The 23,495-nt window shown below is 37.8% G+C and overlaps 1 protein-coding gene across 2 annotated transcripts; it reads left to right on the top strand.

Moving 5' to 3' along the window:
* Positions 1-42: 42 nt before the first annotated feature.
* On the top strand, positions 43-23,495 carry cc2d1a (coiled-coil and C2 domain containing 1A). Of its 2 annotated transcripts, none has more exons than XM_057844472.1 (28): positions 43-224; positions 391-455; positions 538-667; positions 763-869; positions 2,721-2,951; positions 4,993-5,308; positions 5,419-5,528; positions 5,620-5,692; positions 5,902-5,988; positions 6,079-6,206; positions 7,419-7,491; positions 7,568-7,695; positions 9,237-9,324; positions 9,668-9,744; positions 9,843-9,938; positions 13,379-13,501; positions 13,630-13,688; positions 14,324-14,440; positions 15,741-15,814; positions 15,890-15,948; positions 16,014-16,165; positions 16,245-16,335; positions 18,702-18,857; positions 19,198-19,329; positions 19,411-19,537; positions 19,760-19,836; positions 19,951-19,998; positions 20,094-23,495. In XM_057844472.1, exons 3-28 carry the CDS (start codon positions 538-540, stop codon positions 20,124-20,126), a joined length of 2,892 nt encoding a protein of 963 aa, XP_057700455.1. In that variant the 5' UTR covers positions 43-224; positions 391-455; the 3' UTR covers positions 20,127-23,495. The 2 variants fall into 2 exon arrangements, with proteins under 2 accessions (XP_057700455.1, XP_057700454.1); XM_057844471.1 differs by having other exon boundaries at positions 391-459; positions 20,094-23,491.

Below are 23,495 nucleotides of genomic sequence, written 5' to 3'. Positions count from 1 at the left end.
CCCGTATTGCGTTTAGCCGTAAAGCACATTGTCTGTTGCCATTGGAGACACAATGTAGGAAGTAACTCCTCAGTGTTTTTCTCGTCCTTGTTTTGACAGCCGGGAGTTTGCTAAAACTAAACTGTCATCTTAGTATTTTACCATTTATTTTGGAACAATATTGAGCAGGTTTCGATCTGAATTGACCAGCTTTCGCGAACATTACATTGCGTAAAAGTGGCAAGGTAAATACTCTCATGCTATATATACACAATACTACGATGACTTGCATTTGGCTACGCGAGCAGCTCTTATGACTACATTTTAAATGATTCTGTTGGGTGAAAAATTAAAATAACCAAATGTCTTGTTGTCATCATTGAATTTAATTAGAAGCCATGTTTTATTTAGGTAACACTGTCGATGAGTCGAAGTCGGAACCCGCCTGCCCGGGGTCAAGGGGCTGCGCGCGCGAGGCAGGTAACTCATCTAAGTTCTTTAACGAAATGTTCAGTTTTTTTCGAATTTCTTGCCCTTCTATCTGGTTGTGTTTCTCAGATGGGGCTGCTCCTTGACCTGAATCCTGATGGAGGTATGGATGATGACGGTAACGATGAAGATCTTGAGGCTGAGTTACACAATTTAATGGGAGGAGGAGGTCCTCAAAGGAAAAAACGTGAAACTAAGGGTGCGTGACCACTCGATTGTTTATTCCCACTTGTTATTGTTTACTTTTGCCTCGGTGTATTGGTGATTTACAATCATTTTTGTTGTGGTGTCTAGCTCCTGTTCCAATAGCTGATATTGAGCGAATGGCAGCTCTTTGCATGAAAGACCTGGATGAAGAAGACATGGATGATGATGATTTGGAGAACGATGAAGATCTGCTGGTAAAATACACTTGTATAAACTAGAAACTGCAATTTCTGGAGAAATTACACCTGGTCTTTCCTGTGTGGCTATAAAGATTGTAGCCCCGCCCACGGCTATCAATAGAATGGACAAACATGCCTGTCAATGGCATTAAACAAATTAAATGCCATTAGAAATGAATGGAAAATTTGGACGACCATAGCCGTCAATGGCAGCACCCTTCATAAGCGTCAATGGTATCGTGGAAGTTTGGGGGACACGTCTTATTATATCTGGTCATTTCCTGTTGATTTGAGGACATTGTTTTTTTTACCATTGAAAATGAATGGGAAAAATGTGGACGTCCATGGCCGTCAATGGCATAGTCTTACATAGGCGTCAATGGAATCCAAGTACATCGGCATCAATAGAATGGACAAACAAACCCGTTAATGCCATTAGAAATGAATGGGAAATTTGGACGTCCATTGCCGTCAATGGCGGAACCCTTCATAAGCATCATTGGAATTGGGGAAGTTTGGGGGACACGTCCTATTGAAATCTGGTCATTTTCTGTTCATTTGGGGGAACAAAAAATCCCATTGAAAATGAATGGGAACAAATTTTAAAGTCCATGGACGTCAATGGTATCAACTTACATATGCGTCAATGGAATCCAAGTACATTGGAATCAATAGAATGAAAAAACATGATTAAATGCAATTAGAAATGAGTGGGAAATTTGGACGTCCATGGCCGTCAATGGCAGCACCCTTCATAAGCGTCAATGGTATCGTATAAATAAAGACTCATGCTTACAGATAGGGGTGTGTCAAAATATCAAAATGGTGATATATCGTGATACTTTGTATCCCAAAAGGTTATCGATATGCTTCTGTCAAGAATCGAGATATTGTTTAAAAAAGGTGTCAGTTAAAAAAAAAAAAAAAAAGGGCTGTCATCGACTGTGCTCGATGCCCAATTTGCTTTTCATTTTAGGGCATTTACAGGTCATTTCCTGTTGAGTTTGAGTCACTGCCTATTCATTTGGGTGATTCCAAGGTCACTTCCTGTTCTGTAACGCAAAATAAACAGCAAGTGACCCGTAAAATACCCCAAAATCAACAGGAAGTAACTGAAAATCAACAGGTTAATGACCTTAAATGGCCCAAAATTACTCATTGCCTGACATTGGCTGCCACTGACAGCCATAGACGTTCAATCCGTTTGAACTGCGAGGGATGCACCCTCCCAGGTCAAATGGATTGGACGTCTACTAGTGATGAACTCATTCCAATTCAACGCAGAAGCTTGTTTTTCTGTTTATCAGTTTTGTGTAGAATATCCTATATGGTATGGTATTGTGAGGTACCAAGAGGTTCCCACTCCTAGTTACAGATAAGCCATTAAACTGTGTAATTTTGTGTGCACCCCCCCCCCCCCCCCCAAAAACAAAACAAAACAAAACAAAACAAAAACAAAAAAAACAGCATCTCAGGTGTACGGAAATGTTACACAATATGTGTTGAGAATTAAATGTTTTTGTTGCATTCTAAATGTCCTTAAAGTCATTTAGAATCACCCAATTAGCATGTGGGATACTTTTAAGATTCAACTCTGTGATAAAGATAGCTGTAACACAGCGAAAACTGTACTTGACAGACATATAATAATTTAACCAAAGGAGTAGATTTTTTAAGTGTAACTCTAAATTCAGGACTGTAGTATACTGGAAAAAAAAACCCATCAATTATTCACTTAAAGTCTACAATATAGCTAACCTGCAACAACTAACTTTAACAACTGATCTGTTAAAAGGAGTTCATCATGGTCATATATTCATTTATTCCTCCAAATTGCATATTGAGTACATTTGTGTTTGTTCACAGGCAGAATTAAATGATGTTTTGGAGGATGAGGAGGAAATCAGACCTGCTCACACCCCACAGGCTCACAGACTGAGCGTTACATCCCAATCTTCGCCTCCTGCAAATTCCAGTGGTCCAGCTGGATTGGAGTGCCGCGTATTGGAGCGTATGGATATGTACAAGGCTGCCATATCCAGTGCAACTGCTTCAGGAGAATCAAGCAAAGTTCGAAGATATGACCGTGGATTAAAGGTTTTAAAACTTACTTATTTCAAAATTTTCCCCACACACCCCACATGGCCCAAATACACATACATTGTTACGCTCATAAAAATTGCTTGCTCTAGCATTGTTTTTGGATAATATGACTGACACCTCTTTAAGGATAGACATCAATTGGGGTAATTTTTTAATGACATAATTGTGAGTTCACTTTTTCGAATCATAATGACAACTGAAAACCACTAAATAGCCCTTAATGTTGAATGTAAGTCCTAATTGCTAATATACAGTAAACCCGTTGACATAAGCTGCATATCGGACACAGTTGGGTTTTCCAGTCTGCTAATAATAAAAAAAAAATGAATAGATGAAGATGATCAATCAGTTGTTACAGCAGAATTAAGGAGACATTTGGGTGTGGCCATCACAGGTTCTTGAAGCCAGTACTATTGAGTCACTAGGAGATCTTAAACGTGTAGTTGATGTCAAAGAATCCAAAAATGCAGAGGACCTGAAGGCTTTTTACCAAGAAGAATGGGCAGCATTGACAACACACAGTTTTGCAGGCATGAAAATCGCGCACCTTTCAGCGAAATTTGCCGTTTTGAAGTCAAAAAGGGTGAGCTACGTGAATTGTGTAGATCCGAGGAGAAAATTTTTAAGGGGGGGGAGTCGTAATTCCATCTAATTAACTCGCGATATACAAATAGTCCATTTGTCTCAAGGTAAATAAGAATGAGGGCAATGATTTTCACGGCTGCGTTTTATCACTGCGTGCGCGTGCATGCATACATTTGTGCGTGCGTGCAGGTGACATATAAGAATCCAGTTCATTTTACAGATGTTTATTGGTAATCAACACGCCGTAGAATTACAGTTCAGACATACAAAATAAGGAAACATGCATATTAAACACTGTAAACATTGGCCTTGCTACACTGAAACTAATGGGAGAAAAAAAAGATGACTTGCTCTAGCCTGCTATAAAACATTGGCAGTCTTCTCAAAAACGCAAACTTGCGATTCAAAGGTGACACTTCAAACATTAAAAATCGCTGTTTAACAGCATTTGCAAACGAAATAAAAAATCTATGAGTGACACCACAAGCAATGACGAAAAGTGCTTTTTTGCGGAGTGTGAAGCTGTTAGCGGTGTAGCGAACGTACTTCTGGTGAACATTTCAAAAGAAAAGTATGTCACGTTCATATAAAAAATGATTTCTGGAGTTAATCCCAAATACTTCAGAATTAATAGTATAATATGTAAATACTATAATACTACAGAATTCAGATTCTACAGTAAGGATAGGTTTAAAATGACACTCTTTTTGAAAATTATGATTGGCAGTGAATATTATAATTATTATAATACTATTATATATAGGAGTATACTATAATAATAATGCTAGATATTTTTTAAGCATTGTTTTGAATAATGTTGGAAAGGCGAAGTCAGTGGTCTGAATCGGTTTACATTCCATTCTTTTGTACTAGTAAATGCAATCAACATTTGACCTCATTGTTTATGTGTGATCAATTATTGTTATTTACATGTTTATTTGTATTTTGGTAAAGAATTTAAGTGTTCCAAAATGTTTTTGTGAAGTAATAAGCGTCAACAAAAATTTCATTGCTAAATTAGTAAAAAAAAAAATTTTTAAAAAGAAATTTTTTTTTTTTTTTAATTATTCAACTAATCGTAAAAATAGTCGGCTGACTAATCGAGAGAAAATTAGTCGTTTGGGACAGCCCTACCGGAACATATTTCCTCCACACCCTTCTCACCGACTTGACCAATTTTCATGCCTTTCATGCGAACTTGAACAGAGATCGTCTCATCATTTTCTTTATTGCTGTGTTTTTCTTAATGATTATAATGTTCTGAAATGCCTTTTAGTTTAATTTTAATCCCGTAAAAAAAAGTAACGTTACTTTGCATTGATTTCTTTGGTGAATTGTTCATATCTTCCACATTCTGCCAGGCTAAACTCGTGAGGATTACTGTAAGCAGCTCCGGTGCTGAAGAATTCCTGTAAATTATGCTTACAGTTCCTATCCTTGCCATTCTCAGACACTTCAGTCCATGCTTACATCGGTCCGAAAAGGAAAGCCCATCAACGAGGACGAGATGCCACCGCCTGTTGCTGTAGGTGGAAAAGCTAGCACTGCAGCTGAGCCTGAATCTACGAAAGAGCAAGAAATGCCAGAACCCGCGATTATACCCTACCCTCCATTCAATCAAAAACCTTTACGGGAAGCAGCACCAGCTGCTCATAATACTAAGCCAGTCCATTTAGCTCCACCACAGAGCCCGGCTGCTTCCATCACTCCAGGAACCCCAATCATCTCTCCACTGACGCCTTCTCAGCCTGACACACAACACTCAGGTTTCATTATAACATACTCAAACTTCTCTCTTTGTATCCATCATACTCTATGGGCCAATTCCCCATGGGAACAAAATAATTCATGCCCCCCACCCCCCCTATTCTTTCAGAGCTTAAACAAGCAGTGTTGTCCCGACAGAGAGAATACAAGCTCGCAGCCTTACAAGCCAAACAGACTGGTAACATTGACCTTGCCAAACAGCACTATATCACTGCCAAGGTAACAGGCTTAAAAGCCAAATCTTTGTGTGTAGTTCACTGGTAAGACAGTTTTCAACATAAGCTAATGAAGACGGCCTATTTATATTCAGAGTCTGGACTCACTGGTGGAGGCTGTTGATAGGAGTGAAGTAGTAGACCTGGGCTTGCTCCCACCGTCCCCTGGTCAGTTGGACTTCTTTTGCAGAATATGTTGGAGTGCACCTCATTCACGCACATTTCACTCAATTTACCCATTTAGCTCTGAATGTTAAATTTCCTATTAACTGTTCGTATGCTATCATTATTGTATTGTATCTGTTACATTTATTTCCATTCACTCAGGATGTGCTCTGGGAAATTTGTCTAGACTACTGTTGTGTTATGATTCACAGGAGACATAATAGAGGAGACACAACCATCTTCTTTCTCTAAAGTACAAACCCCTGCTGCTCCGCCACCCAGACAGGAACCGACTGCTGGCAAGTAGCTAATTCTTTTTGCGTGATTAGCGTTGTACGACAAAGGTGTTTTTGGATGTTTACCGTTAAATTTGCACGTGTCTTTTAAAGCCCTTCCTGCTCCCAGCAATGTGGCAGAGGCCTTACAGCAGAGGATGGACATATACAAATCAGCAGCAGATGGAGCGAAAAACAAAGGAGATGACCGTAAAGCTCGCATGCATCAGCGGATTGTAAAGGTACAGTACATGCTGTGTAACTCAAAATTTTAAGGAGTCCTTTGATCAACTTTTAATAACTTTGCGCGTACTTCGAAGAATATTGTCGTTATCTTTGTTATATTAACTAGTGACAGATAAATTACATTCGTTTTCCACTGTGTAATGTTGGTTATTCTGCCTACAATGATTCTTTGAGCAAACTGTTCTTTACATCAAAATGAGCGGACAGTGTAAGTTTCAATTTGTAACTGCAGGGCAGAGGCAGAGAGTTGCAACCATAGATTCTAAAAAAGAACTAGACAAACCTCTGATGATGTCACCCATTTCATCACCCATAGCATTACTCTGCCTCCATTTCCTCCCTACTTGTCATTGTTCAGGCAGGGCAGCACCATGATAGACGCCTTGTTTCACAAGTTCATGTGGCCCATTTGTAGCCCATATATGGGATATTGTGCCAGTATGCAAGACATAGTGTATGTGCCACCTACGTTTAATACATCAACCTTTTTTTTTTCCTAAAAGTGGGCATGTAGGTTACACGCTAAGATATATGATATTTAGTCACACGGATAATATTTTAATACCTAAGATTAGACTGCCGTAAACACAGCAAGCATATTTTAGTGTGTTGAGACCAAGGTATTCGGTTTGCGGGCATTTACCAACACATAAATGACCCAAAACAATGCTCACTTATCAGAATAAAGAAATCAAGAAACCTTTTGAAGAGCTGTTGTCGCAATCAAGTGAATAGCAAGCCACATTTAAACTGAACAATGTTTACTACACTAATTCAAGATTAGGACTGAGCTTTGTATATGATTACGCTGGATGCTTGATGGCCGGCCAGTGGCACAAAAATTGCCGAACTAGCACAAAAGAGTCCAAAAACGCAAATGACTGTAGCGCAGCCTACTTAATATTTTTTAAAAAGGAGAATTTATGACTTAACGCTTGTGCTACAAAAAAATTCACCACCTCGTATGACTCGGAAGCTTACGTCGCCATAAATATATCTTGTTCATTAAATTTCAAATTCATTGTGGTGGTGTTTAGAGCTAAAAATGAAAGAATTGTCCTGTTCTGAAAATGTATGGATCTGGCCGTATTCATAAGACTCCCCTTAGTTGAATCAAACAATAGAATCAAGACACAAGAATTCTTTTAAATTTTTATTTTTTGTTATTTCTGAGGCTGCTTGTAAAATTCACCCTATTCTTTCAACAGCAATACCAGGATTCCATTAAAGCACATAAAGCTGGTAGACCTGTCAACTTATCCGACCTACCTGTACCACCAGGTACACTTTTGGTTTAATAAATTTATCATTCGGTTGGTTGTAGATCCTTTACTGCATTTGTGTATTGATTGTCTAGGTTGCCCGCCATTACAGGGTTCGGAAAACGATCAACAAAATTTTATGGGTGTCCTGGAAACTGCTATGAAAATAGCAAATCAGGATCCAGATGCAGAAGATGAAGACAGTCCAAAAGAGACTGCCAAGGTAAAAAAAAAATCAAACAAAAAATGTTCTTGTAAATGCACAGCCAAATGCTTTATTTAATATACAGCCAGTGATCGAGTTGTCTTTAGACTCCAGATAGTTAACTGTCTGTTGCACTTTGATGGAGTTATCCAGTTTAATGTGGCCCCATAACATAATCAGTAAAGTTGCACCGATACCAGTATCTGCAGGGGGCGCCGATCCGGCCCGAATTGGTGGTATCGGTATCGACGAGTAACAACATTTAGGACGCCGATACCACCTACTGGCATCACTTGAACGCAAATGTACTGTCCTCCCCACATGAGCTAACTTCCCAAATCCCTATGCATGACATCTATATGTATTTGTCTCGAAAATACCAAACGCAATATACACCTCCGTCTTCAATATTAAGGATGTTCCCTACAAGGCATATCCGTGATGTTACACTCCTCATCTCACATGGCATTTACAAACGATTAGCATGTGTGAGCTAACATTTGCTGTTGTAGTGACGATGGGATCAGAAAGGTTAAGACCGTGGGAGAAGCAAACTCATGGTTTCATGATGAACAATGAGTGGCAAATTAAGAGCGCCGTACTTGAAACTCGTCCTGTTTATGAAAGTCGATTGTCATATGCTGGTGTTGTGCAGTCATGAGCAGAAGTGACTTCTGTGGCCAGAAAACACTCAAGCGCGCACACTAGATATCATCAAATAGCAACCTAAATGTCCTATGTTAGATCCCATGCCAACTCTCGCGCGCACACACTAGATATCATCAAGTAGCACCCTAGATGTGCTACATTAGCTCCCATGCTATTAGCTGCGTGAGCCCAAAGCGACGCGTAGTCCATATACTACATTGATGAATTAGAAACCGCCATGACTGAATGGAAGCTAAGCAGGCCATATCAATGCATACCCGTGACTATAGATAATGCTGCAAATACTGTTAATTCAGTACATGTTACAGATGGACTCAGACCACAAATAGGATGTTTTGCTTATATGGTAAATATAGCTGCTAAGAGAGCTGCAGCAATCAACAGTGTGCCCCACTTTACAAACAGTAAAGATTGTTCTCAGCACTTCTATACAAAATTTCTTCAGATCAGTAAGAAGTAAGCACATAAATATCATGCACTAAAATGCTTGTTTATATGATGGCACTGTTATTTTTGCTTGTTAGCAAAAAAAAAAAAAAAAAAAAAAAAAAAAAATATAAAAAAAATATAATAATAACTGTAATAAATGTATTGAATTGTATCGAAAATCGTACCGAACCGTGACTTAACTGTATCGTTGCATCCCTTATACGTACATATATGTATTTTTTTTTTTTTTGCAAACAGAGTGGTATCGGAATGGTATCGGTATCGGTCGATACTGCACAGCCAGTTATCTGTATCGGTATCGGGCCCAAAAAATGGTATCGGTGCAACACTAATAATCAGATATGTATTAATAGATGATATGTGAGAAGATGGCAGTGACTGTTTTCACTAGCACCTGTATCATTATACTGTATTCATTAAAGATTGTTATTTTTCCTTAGCCTTCGATGCGTCATCCAGCGCAGAAAGCCAGATCTCCTGTGCCTCAAGGCCCTAGTGGTTCCACAACACCAAAACTGGGCGCCAAAGGTGTGTTGGCAGTGTCTAAGCCAGGGATGCCCATTACGTCGATCGCGATCGACCAGTCTATTTCAACACTAGTGCGGGTAGCTCGCGGCATAAAAAACAAAATGTACATACATACTGTAGTTAATTCTGTTGTTGTGTGAGCAACTTTTTGGGGTCATGCCCCCTCACCCACCCCTCAGCTGTTAAGTTAAATCGCGGGAGGGTGTCTCCTTGGAAAGGAGCACTTGGAGTAAAAAAGTATGAGCATCCCTGGTCTAAGCCATGCCCGCTTATCCATTGTGTGATTGACATTGTGTGTACTCCATTAGGGCATCACTTATTTTTCTCCTAATTATCATCTTAGCTCAACAGCAAGTGGATTTCCTGTTGTTACGGCGACAGGCTTTTTTGCGCGCAGCACTGCACTCAAAGAAAACGAAGGTAGAGTTGTTTTTATTGACTAGACTGAGTCCCTTTGTGTTTCTGTAAGATTTATAAATACAGTAGCCCTTAAAAAATGTCTCCATCAAATATCGTAGGATATGACAGCAGCAACGCAGCACCTCAGACATGCCAAAGGACTCGACCCCATGATTGAAGCTGCCAAGTCTGGCCTTCCTGTCGATATCACCAAGGTTCTTATCTTATGCTTTAACTAATATTGTGGAAGTGTGTGTATCTCGCTACTCTGACTTTTCACATATACCGTAGTGGCCCGAATATAAGACGGCCCTGATTATAAGACGACCCCCTCTTTTTCAAGTTTGAAAAAAGACTTTTTGAACACCAAATTAATTTTTATACAGAAAATAATTACAGTACATCCGAAAAAAAATGATTATAACAATATATTTGAGAGAAAAAGCATGTTATTTTGTCTCATTCAAATCTTAATATCTGAACATTTAAATATGTAAACTAAAGTGCAATCACATTTGTAAATGAATGGCTTCTGGTTTTTGAAATGTAAATAAACTAATGTATTGGGATAAAACAACAAAATTGCAATAACTGCATTAACCATCAAAGTGAAGTCTAACTGTAGTCTTTAAACAAATCTGAATAACGAAAAACATTGCAATAAAAAAAATAATGCAAACTGGTTAAACTAAAAAGAGTAGCTGAGATCTGTCATGACAGAACATTGCTTGCTTCAATGATATCTGGCGCCATCTAGCGTCGTGAATGGGGTGAGTAGCTGAGATCTGTCATGACAGAACATCGCTTCAATGATATCTGGCGCCATCTAGCGCCGTGAATGGGTATAATGTCTAGACTGCGAATTTAAGACGACCACCTCTTTTTCAGTGTTATTTCAATGCAAAAAACACCGTCTTATATTCGGGCCAATACGGTATGTATATATACTGTATGTGTGTTGTGTGTGTGTGTATATAATATATATATATATATATATATATATATATATATATATATATATACCGTGTATTACAAAAGTGAGTCCACCCCTCGCGTTTCTGCAGATATTTAGGTATATCTTTTCATTGGACAACACTGACAAAATGACACTTTGACACAATGAAAAGTAGTCTGTGTGCAGCTTATATAATAGTTAATTTATTTTCCCCTAAAAATAAGTCAAAATACAGCCATTAAAATCTAAACCCCTGGCAAAAAAATGAGTACACCGCATGGGAACTACGTACATCCCTAGTGTCCAAATTGAGTACTGCTTGTCATTTTCCCTCCAAAATGTCATGTGACTCATTACAGGTGTGCTGTCCGCATTGCTGCAGAGATTGAAAAGGTGGGGGGGGGGGTCAGCCTGTTAGTTCATAGACCATACGCCGTACTCTACATCAAATTGGTTTGCATGGCTGTCACCCCAGGAGGAAGCCTCTTCTGGAGACAGTTCACAAGAAAGCCCGCAAACAGTTTGCTGAAGACATGTCAACAAAGCACATGGATTACTGGAACCATGTGCTATGGTCTGATAAGACGAAGATTAATTTGTTTGGTTCCGATGCTCTCAAACATGTGTGGCGGCGACCTGGTGAGGAGTACAAAGATAAGTGTGTCATGCCTACAGTCAAGCATGGTGGTGGGAATGACCCCCTCCACCTCTTCAATCTTTGCAACAATGTTGACAGCTCCTGTAACGAGTCACATGGAGGAAAAATGACAAGCAGTACTCAATTAGGACATTTAGCGATGTACGTAGTTCCCATGCGGTGTACTCACTTTTGTTGCCAGGGGTTTAAATGTTAATGGCTATATTTTGAGTTATTTTGAGGGGAAAATGAATTAACTCTTATTATATAAGATGCACACAGACTACTTTTCATTGTGTCAAAGTGTCATTTTGTCAGTGCTGACCCATGAAAAGATATACTTAAATATCTGCAGAAATGTGAGGGGTGTACTCACTTTTGTGATACACTGTATTAACAAGTGTGTATTTATTGTGTATGTTAATATAATTTAGGTTATGCTCAAATATTGCAATATAAATTTTCAAATAAAATGCAGGCATTTATTCTGGAAGTTTTCAAAATGTTTCTTTAGTAGTTTTTGAAAACAAAGGTTTAAATCAAACGGTGTATCACCTGAACCAATTCACGGCAAAGTTAGTACAGGTCAATACAGATTTATTTTGCATTGATCATTTAGCCTATTAATGAATTAGATTCTTATTGGTGAGAAATGTAGCCCTGAGACTCCCAATTTGGCCAGATTTCAAAATTGTCCTATATGCATGTGTGATACATCATTGGAAAGCTTAAAATCTCAGTTTTGTGGGGGAGGACAAATTTTGAACAGGAGGGCATTTTTTTTTAACCAAAAAGTTTTTTAAACCCCCTAACTCGATGTGAGAGCATAATTAAAGACACCAGGATTTTAACAACATATTTTCACGGACTTACCTTTTTCAATCAAAAAACTCAGTGTAGCATATCTCACCGAGTGTCAAGACGCAGCTGTGAATGGCCACAGCCGGACTTTTTGGGGATTTTTATGTGTCAAACATGGTAATATAACAAAGGTCGCGATGCAGAAATTGCAGACATCAAGCAGTGGTCGAGATTTTGCTTTTCAAATATTTACCTTTTTTAAACAATTTATTTTCCATTTTTCTTTGTTTGGATCGATTATTTATCATCTAAAATATCGGGGAAAATGCGACAGTAACAAAAAAAAAATACAATTAAGGATAGTTATGAGGTAGATATCCGTGACCTATTTACAAACACAATTTTTTTTCATGTTGACGTAATTTGTTTAAAAGTTTAAATATGCTAGTAAATAATTTTATAAAGTGTTTTAAAAAAAATTTTTTTTTTTTTAATTTAAACTCAATATTAGACATCAATTAATGATTCCAATCTAAAAATGACAGACATTTCGAATAATAAATATAATTACGGTACTTACCTTCTTTTTATGGCTGGGTTGAAACGAAAGCGGTTGCGCGGTGTCTGTCAACGTAAACGAGTCTCCAGGGTAAAACAAACAAATTAAAAATAGTTCGGGGGGCTTAATGCGCCATGAAATTGCTATGGCAGTGTATAGACATATTGTTCTATCAAACACAACAGTTCTTTTGGCTTAAAATACAGCAGTTTATTTTAAAGAAGGGTGCAAGAGCAGAAACTGCTTTTTCAGCCTTGTCTGTGTGTTCCGCCATATACATATATATACACTAGGGGTGTGTATTGCCTCATATCTGGCGAAATGATTCTATGAAAATCATGAAGTTGGTTTAATATAAAAATATATTATGTATGTTTGTTAGAGAATGAGAGTTCATTGTGTTGTGTGTTAACGCACAGATGAGTGTGTGACATCTGTATCCCCCATGCCTTGTTTCATTTCAAATCTGAGTCACAATGTAATTATTAAAAAGGATATTAGTCCTGTGCCTCTGTTAGTTTGCATTTTTGTTATTCATGAAGATGTAATACAAGCTCTGTATTCACAACTTGATGTAGAAAGTGGAAATTTGACAAGTTATCATTTCTATTTTTCAGAGGCTTGTGTATTTTTTCATGTCTAAATTATAAGTGTGTAAATGTGTATTTAATGTAGCTTTTAATCCTGTTTGTGCTCATATTAGATACCCATAAGTCCGGTCAGTGAGGACGACTACTTGCTGGCTCGTTCCCGTACGTCTCCTCTTTCTCCTCGTACCAGTGAGAAATATCATGGCCTTATGGATCTTTTGCGGAAACAGCATGAGGTTGGGAGTTATTTCTTGCCTTCTTTTTTAAAGCAGCTCAAGAAATTATACATACAAGACGTTGAATTATGCATTTGAGGCTGTAATATTTTACACTGCGTCTGTTCTCTCTCCAATTCGATCTCCAGAAATGTGTGAGCCACTCACAGCAGTTCATAGTTATGGGCAATACTGGTGAAGCTCTCAAGTAAGAACATGTTGCTAAAAGTTTTGTTCAGTTTTATTTGAAAAATTTCACACAATTCATAAGAATCCCTATTTTTCTCTTTTCTTTATGAGTAATTGTATGTGCAAATACAGGGTTCAGATTAGTTGAAGATATTTGATATTTTCAGGGGATAGGGGATGGAGCTGGACCATGAATAGTGAATTCCTGCTATTAATTAGCTCCCCCTTAAAAGTGATATGATTTGTGATAAGAAAGTTATAATTATTTTTATCAGTGGTTCGCAAACAATTTACACAAAATACGAAGTCGATAAATAGTCAGCTACTGTAGTAGCTTCCCTTCTTCCACAAAGTGCGTAGAAAGTGATTAACACGTCATACACTCGTGACGTTGCACTCTTGTGAATGTGAACAGATGTACACATGGCAGCATTTGTAAACGAGTAAGATTGTTTCGAACCTTTCAACCTATTTCTTTAGAACTAAATAATGTATAAACTATTTGAGTAAACATCTGCAGATTAAAAAAAAAAAACACATTTAAAATACAGTATGACAGAAAGCTTCAACATCTTCGGTTTAGGTCCCCTTTAATATAATTAAATATAAAATATTGCCTATATGAACTTTAGAACTGTATCTGTTTCGCTGCAGGTGTGAAAAGCTTGTCGAGGAGTCATTCAAAAACATTGAGTTGCTGAAGAATGCCCATGCCAAAGGCCAGCCCGTGCCCAAGTGTCACACAGAGGAGAAGACCTTCACTGTTGTCAAGTCAGCAGCAAACTCTGAGCAAATTTTAAAATTAAATGCATATTATCGTTGAATTGTATTTACAGTCTAAATTTGGTAATTGAGCTCTACATAAGACGAAATGTTATGGAGACACATCTACTCTGAAATGCTTACTTACTTAATGTGTGTGTTTAATGAATTCAGAAAACTCAATTGTGATTTGTTTAATGTAAGAGTAAAACTATTTCATTTATCATTTGCCAATACAGTGATCCCTCATTTTTCGCGGTTAATGAAAACCAGAACCCGCCGCGATAGGTGAAAAATCGCGAAGTAAGCCCCCCACCCAAAAATAAATAAATAAATAACCGACAACTTTCTGTTCATTGTATTTATTCAGATTTAGCATTGGAAAGAGATACATACAGTATAACAAGTTTTTTAACTTTTTTCCCCAAAGTATAATTAAAACAATTTTTTTATGTACAGTAGGTGTATATATTTTAATAAATAGTTTTTAAGCACTTTAATAACTATGATAAGTTTTAAACATGCTATTGTCCCACCGAATTATTTGTAAACAAGAATGAAGTAGAAAAATACTTGGCTTTATTAAATTCTTCATTTAGTGAGTCCACTCAAATCCGCTCAAGCTGCTCACTTATACACAATGAGTTGCCACAGCAACTGTTTAACAAGTTAAACGACGATCGACGCATGCAGCGCTTTGAAGTTCGTTTCTCTGGCAAGATCAAACCCAAACGTTTGTCAATCATCGTTAACTTTAATAAGCAACTCCAGTGCAATGCCTGACCAACAAAGAGCAGGGAGAGGGAGGGAGGAAGGGAGAGTAAAACTACTCGATCAGATCGGGACAGCTCATCTGTATTCATTTTTTTATATACAATTTTAAAAAGTCTGCGTTACGACTGAGGGCGCGAAGTAGTGAGGGATCACTGTATGTAGTATTAATTTTCCATCCTTTCATAATAATTTGTATCGCAGTTTTATAGTATGAACATTTGTCACTACATAACAGTAGTTTAATGTGATTCACGAACTGGAACATATGGATGGAAAAATCTGAAAGTCTAAAATCACATTTTTTAAAACAAAATCTTTGGTATTACCTTGTTGAAAAGCTGACCCAAATTCATGGTTTCACTAGTTGAATCACAGTGACTAACGGTGACAGATTTTACATGGGCTTTGGCCGTAACCTCACTAGCTGGGAGCTAGATGACTCATTTTACAGTCTCACTTGTTTAGATCACACTGTTGCCTACTGCTTGATGGCTGTCAGTCATATTGAGGTCAAGACACCTGTCTGTTTCTGTAGGAACTACCCCAATCTTGCTCCAAATGACATGATACTGTACATCATCAGAGGCATTAACCTACCAGTTCCCTCAGGTAGGCAGATTTCCATCCACTCTACTAAACATGAAAGGGTGTGTCAATTTTTATACATCCATTCCTGCCCTTCAGGTTTGTCACCTAACGATCTGGATGCTAGTGTGAAGTTTGAGTTTCCTTTTCCCAGTGTGGTAAGTTGCTGTCAAAAAGAGAGGGACAGCAGACAGATTTATCGTTTCACTCAATGCATGTGTAGGAGGAGGCACAGAGGGACAAAACCAGCACAGTAAAAAGCACTAGCAGTCCAGAGTTTAAAGAGCAGTTCAAACTCAACATCAATAGAACACACCGGGGATTCAAACGAGTCATCCAGTCCAAAGGCTTGAAATTTGAAATCATCCACAAGGGGTACACATCTGAATTGCTGTGATATTGGCACAAAAATGACACTGTTTGTCAATAATTATGATTTTATGAATTTTTACAGAGGCCTCTTTAAGACCGACAAGGTTGTGGGAACAGCTCAGCTGAAGCTTGATGGTTTGGAAAACCAATGTGACATTCGAGAGATTATTGAGGTGAGGTACTTTAATTTCTATAATAATGTGAATTTTAGTAGAAAATAAAACCATTGTTACCCTGATCAGAAGTTGATTTGAGGCAGTTGGACTCTTGTTTGTTCCACAGGGCTGCTTCATTTTTATTCCCTAAATTATAACACACAAAGTAAACTAGGGCTGCAGCTATCGATTATTTTAGTAATTGATTAATCGATGAACTAGTTAGTTCGAATAATCGAGTAATCGGATATGGAACATACCAAATTGAAATACCTGAGCTGAGCCTCAAACGGTATTTAAAAAACAAAAAAACAAAAAAAAAAGAACAATCGGCTAACTTGCATAGCAAAAGTCCGCTAGCAAAAATGCTATAAAATGCTAACTTTTTTTTTTTTTTTTAAACAATGCTCTTAACATATGGTTCAAACACACATTCCCACAAAAAACATGGCAAAATACAACTTATAAACTAAATTACGAATGCATTAAAAAACATTAGCTCAAACAAAAACTTACCGGTCCTTCTCAAAAAATTAGCATATTGTGATAAAGTTCATTATTTTCATTAATGTACTGATAAACATTAGACTTTCATATATTTGAGATTCATTACACACAACTGAAGTAGTTCAAGCCTTTTATTGTTTTAATATTTATGATTTTGGCAAAAAGTCCAGAAAAAACAAAAATTTCTCATCTCAAAAAATTGGCATATCATGAAAACTCTAAAGAACCTACTAACTTAATCATCTGAATCAACGAATTAACTCAAAACCCCTGCTTTTAAAAACTCCCAGCCTGGTTCATGACTCAAAACCGCAATAATGGGCAAGACTGCCGACCTGACTGCCTGTCCAGAAGGCCATCATTGACACCTTCAAGCAAGAGGCTAAGACAAAGAAAGAAATTTCTGAGCGAATAGGCTGTTCCCAGAGTGCTGTATCAAGGCACCTCAGTGGGAAGTCTGTGGGAAGGAAAAAGTGTGGCAGGAAACGCTGCACAACCAGAAGAGGTGACCGCACCCTGAGAAAGATTGTGGAGAAGGGCCGATTCCAGACCTTGGGGGACCTGGAGAAACAGTGGACTGAGTCTGGAGTAGAAACATCCAGAGCCACCGTGCACAGGCGTGCGCTGGAAATGGGCTACAGGTGCCGCATTCCTCAGGTCAAAACCACTTTTGAACCTATAACAGCGGCAGAAGCACCTGACCTGGGCTACAGAGAAGCAGCACTGGACTGTTGCTCAGTGGTCCAAAGTACTTTTTTCAGATGAAAGCAAATTTTGCATGCCATTCGAAAATCAAGGTGCCAGAGTTTGGAGGAAGACAGGGGAGAAGGAAATGCCAAAATGCCTGAAGTCCAGTGTCAAGTACCCACAGTCAGTGATGGTCTGGGGTGCCATGTCAGCTGCTGGTGTTGGTCTACTGTGTTTTATTAAGGGCAGGGTATATGCAGCTAGCTATCAGGAGATTTTGGTGCACTTCATGCTTCCATCTGCTGAAAAGCTTTATGGAGATGGAGATTTCATTTTTCAGCACGACCTGTCACCTGCTCACACTGCCAAAACCACTGGTAAATGGTTTACTGACCATGGCATTCCTGTGTTCAATTGGCCTGCCAACTCTCCTGACCTGAACCCCATAGAGAATCTGTGGGATATTGTGAAGAGGAAGTTGAGAGACACCAGACCCAACACTTTGGATGAGCCTAAGGCCGCTATCGAAGCATCCTGGGCCTCCATAACACCTCAGCAGTGCCACAGGCTGATTGCCTCCATGCCACGCTGCATTGAAGCAGTCATTTCTGCAAATGGATTCCCGACCAAGTATTGAGTGCATAGCTGATATAATTAATTGAAGGTTGACTTTTTTTGTATTAAAAAACTTTTTTGTTTTGGTCAGATGAAATATGCTAATTTTTTGAGATAGGGATTTTTTGCCAAAATCACCAATATTAAAACAATAAAGGCTTGAACTACTTCAGTTGTGTGTAATTAATTTAAAATATATGAAAGTCTAATGTTTATCAGTACATTACAGAAAATAATTAACTTCATCACAATTTGCAAATTTTATGAGAAGGACTAGTATGTTGGTCTTACCAAGGAGCAGCTGGATTCAGCCATGTTAAATGAGTTATGTAATAGTTACTGTTGCCACTTGAAGGCAGTGTATCCACCCAAATCAATTAAACTTAATGCAAACACTTTCAAAACAAATCATTACAACGCCACTTTAATCCAATCCTCAAAGCAGCAAATTTTAATTCAAATCTTTTTTTCTAATTGAATTGCCCGAGTTAATTGATTAATCGTTGCAGCATTACAGTAAACAGACATGCATATACAGTTCGTACTTAATACATTGAGGTGTGTGTTTCTCTCAGGTGATGGATGGGCGTAAAGCCACAGGTGGCAAATTAGAGGTGAGGGTGAAGATTAGAGAGCCCATATCTGGGGTTGAACTCCATTCTACGACCGAGAAGTGGCTAACCCTTGAACCAGTATCTGCTCTCTCACCTCCAGAGAAACAAAAACAACGGGTGAGTTCTGTTGATATGGAAAATTTATGTCATGTTAAAGTTCTCAACCTTTAAGAGAGCTTCTTTTTTTTCTCAAGAACAGAAATTGAGAATGGTTAGGAAACAGAATTGACTAAATCAGTTGCCCAACCTGATCTTATACCGATCCAAGATGCTCCCCTTTATGTCAGTTCATGCACAAGTGTCATTGAATCAGTACTGAACAGCTATTTTTATTTGTATCGCAGGTTTCATTCACACCTAGTACTGTGAGCTTGAATAGCCATTTTCTGTTAAGAGATTGTAATAATATTAATATGACTTTGTGTTTTTTTTTTTTTTTTTTTTTTAATGAAATTAGGCTCCATCTCCTCGGTCTAAACACAGGCATGAAGGGAACAACAGGGGCAGTCATTCTAGCAGCTCTCCTCCTGAGTACAAGTTGCACAGCTTCAGCCTCCTCAACTACAACAAGGATCAGTTGGAGAGAAAGGTAGTTTTGCGTATATGTTTAATTGTATATGTTGCATTTCATTGATTTAAGGTTTTATCAGTCACTGTCCCTCTATCTTAGATTGGAGAGTACCAAAAGAACCGGCGGGATCCCCCTTCTGATCTCATTTATCAGTACAAAGAAGTCAAACACAGGCTGCAGTGGCAAAAAGCGCAGCTGGAGCGTGCGTCTCCTGCTCTGCTATCAGGTAACACACGAAAATTTACCTCAATTTTCGGACTTTAGGCTGCCAATCCCCCACACCCAAATTTAAACCTTTGTTTTATAGTCCAGTGCAGTTTATATGTGAACAAATACCATTTCTCTTAAAATTTTGTGAGTGCAATTTATAGTCATTTGGGATTTACAGTCCAAATATTTTGTAATTCTTATAAACAGCACAACCCACTTTTTCTTTCTCCATTTATAGATTATGAAAATGTGCTTCGGCGCTTCACCCAAGGACTCAACGACTCTGTGAAGAAATTTTCAAGTCAAGGCAATAGGGTGAATAAGGGGTCAGGGTTGACAGCATTTTCTCTTTTCCCAGTTAAATTATAGCCTGTTATAATGTGTCAATATGTGGCTATGTAAAGTGCCCATTCTTTTTGCTGTTTAAAGGATGCTGCCAAGGATGCTCTGGGCAGGTTGAAGTTGGTAGAGGCAGAGGTAAGAGTTGTGCTATCCTGTATTGCTAATATAATTGTGCATCATCTGTAGATATTTGGAAAGGCTTGAAATCCTGTGTGTCTTTGGTTCATCAGCTGGAATCCCTAAAAAGGAAACGCACTGGATAAAAGGAGGCTTGTTCGACTAGGAATCGTCTGGAATACTGTTATTTTTTCTTATTTCCCTTCCTCTTTTTAATTGCACACAGATATAAACACTCCAGCAGTCAGCTCTAACTTTGACATAGTCCTGTGCTTTACGTCCTTGACAAATGCATTGAGCCACTCGTGCTTTGTCAACTTATATTTTGTTGTAAAAACAGAGAGAAAAAAAAAAAAACATATTAAAGGGATACCTAAATAAAAACTGAGAACATACTATTTTTATATGGAAGGAGACAATAGTTTTTTTTTCCCTTAAATTGGAATTAAACCCAAAATGTTGCTTTGCAAGTACACTTCGTCCATACAATGTATCAATACCTGACATTGTATTTTCATATTGAGTTAGTAGAATAAGATTTAAAAAGAGTAATTCACCGAACTCAGGAGACCACCGTGTTTGGCAATATTAGCCTCTGCTGGCAACCAACAGTAACGTCACAACTGCCCTGGCTAGCATTGCAAACGTCTCCAAACTTATAAAATAGGTTAGCAAACTCTCTGTGCAGGGTGCGGGTTGATGACATGATAGTAAGAACTATCATGTCATCAACATGAAGCATACACAGGAAGTCTGCAAGATTATTTTCAAAGTTCGGTCACGTGACTCCTGCAACATTCCTGAGGGTAGTTGTGATGTTTATAATCGATGGCCAGCATGACTGTTCCCTGAGATCAATTCAAATTAATAAATGATTCTATTTTAGTTCTTATTTTACGAACGCTATATTTACCGGAATAGAGAATTTTCATATTGATGGGCGATACAACGTATTCTTAAAATAAAAGGGTTTAATTCCACTTTAAACACTAAAGAAAACCTTCTCGAACAATTCTCAAGTTTGTCTATTTTCAAACACACATACACCAAAATGTGTATGTGCTAGACGAAGCGTTTTAACCCCATTCCTCCTTATTTTTTGGGCGTAAGGATTTTAATCTAATCTGTCTGCTCCAATGTTCCCAGATTATTGTAATCTGCTACATTTGCAGTGGTGTGATATGAGAGAAAAAAATGGGGCTTTGGGGCACCACAGCCTACATCCCATAATGAGGGATTAGTGTTTGTGTCACCAAGGAGACAACTAGATCAGACGTAAAGTCGCCTTTGGGTTTGCAGAAAGGAGGAGTGTTAACAGTGTGCCATGAATGTAGTGGTTTAGCTCTGCCTTCTTCATCAGCCACTTGTTCCTTGTCGCTCCCTTCACCTTCTCTGTCTTCACACTAATTCCTTCACATACACTCAGAAATTACATAGTTACATGCGGCTCGTTTTTTTCCCCCCTCCAACTCAAACATAAATCCTTAGTGTTGTCCATTAGAAAATAATTGACATCTGATACTTTACTCTGGTTTCATTCATACAAATCTCAGACACAACGTTTTTAGTTATTTGTTTGTTTATGCCTGCCTCCCAAATAATCCTGAATACAGTTGCTTCGCAGTTTCGCATTTGATTTTTTTGGGGAGTAATTCTTTCCTTAATTTCAGATATAATTGATTGTATGTTACAATTCTTTAAATATTCTGTTGAATTTTTATTTTTCTATATGAACAAGTCAAAAACAATTAATATGGATAATTCTATTATTCTGAACTTTACTGGAATGACTAATGTTGATATGTTATTTCGCATGAAATGTAAAAAAACAAACGAAAAAAAGGAAAATGCCACTTCATGTTTTGAACTCATTGCTCATTACATTGCATAGGTTGGTATGGCCCTCGCCAACAACAAAATTTTTTGTCAATATAAAAATAATTTATAAACTAATGAAATCACCAATCGTTTGAAAATGTCAGTATATTTGGTAAAACCATGCAATTCAACTAACATTTATTGTTTTGTTTTTTTTGTTTGTTTTGCTACCTTTATATATTGTCTGATCTCACACCTGGTAACGCTACATCACCTCGAAACACATAAACACAACCTGACACATTACCCACTCTTTGATGAAGAATCTGTCTTGTTGTCATAGTGACAAGCTCATTAGCATTCAGTGTGGATTTTGAATGGTTCGAGTTGGGCATAAGGACATATTGCAAAAGTTTGCTCGTCTGGTAACTGACTTTCTCAAATGCAGCCAAACACTACATGGTTATTTTTGGTGTCTTTTTTTCTACTGTATCACTTTTTCTATTTTGTCTCTGTAATGTTGCTACACTACAGTGAAAGAATGATTTCACAGGGCAAAAGATTTGTGGGTTATTGTTTGCTATTTCAACGTTATTTTTACCTGATCTGCAGCAGTATAAGTATCCCTCTTGACTTGCACTTGTTACACCAATCAATTTTTAATTCTGTTCCTTCATCTAAGGGCAATCGGAATAACTCACTATTTATATTCAGAACAACAGCATTTGATGCTCTGTCTCTACTTTAAAGCATGTGTCATGATGATATGTGCAGAGCAACTGATGATCAAGGCATAGCGACTTTGGTGTTATTACTGTATATATAAACTTTATTTCATTTGGAATAAATGGTGAACTGTATGTGTTTGTGTCACTGCACTTTGAAACACTGGTTAATCTCATCATTTCTTAGTGTTATGTTCTGTTAAAAATACACCCCCCATTTAATATGACCTGAATCAGATTTCACAAACTGTTATTAATATACAGTGGTATAGAAAAGTATGTGAACCTTTTGGAATTTTTCACATTTCAGAACACAAAATCACCATCAAATGTGATCTGATCTTTGCAAAATCATACCGATGAAAAAACAGTGTCTGCGTTAACCTATAAATGTTTAGGTGGTTTTAGTTTACATATTTTAATGAGGATAGTATGCAGTCTATGACAGAAGGGGAAAAAATAAGTGGACCCTCACATTTAATATTTTGTAAATCATTACACCCCCCCCCCCCACACACACACACACTGTGACCTATATAACCTGTACAACTCAAGTGATTTTTTTTTTGTCTTTTCAAAAAAATGAGTAAACATTAAGATCAACCTTGGTTTTTCAATCTTTAGCAGATAAAAGATCCTTGAAATCTCCCAAACATCTGTGGAAAACTATTATTGTCCTATGAAACAGAGATTTAATATTTTACCTATAATTTCAAAAGTAATGCTTGCTACACATGCATCCCCCCTCATTCGCAAAAGAACATCATACCTCACATCTCACTTTGTAAGAACTAATTGGTGTTGCGAGGTTGCTTAAGGTCGCTGCTACCCCCCTTGGTGCCCGAAGCTGAAAATTCAGAGGCTCCCCCATATCCTACTCTGATATTACATTGCAAAACAACAACAAAAAAAACATTATTACTGTATACTATTTTTACTGTTTGATCATGAATAATCACTGATGCAAAAATT

Source organism: Corythoichthys intestinalis, chromosome 8 (assembly GCF_030265065.1).
Source record: "Corythoichthys intestinalis isolate RoL2023-P3 chromosome 8, ASM3026506v1, whole genome shotgun sequence".
Lineage (NCBI taxonomy): Eukaryota > Metazoa > Chordata > Actinopteri > Syngnathiformes > Syngnathidae > Corythoichthys > Corythoichthys intestinalis.
Note: the sequence above shows the minus strand (reverse complement) of the source record. Positions and strands in the feature narration are given on the sequence as shown.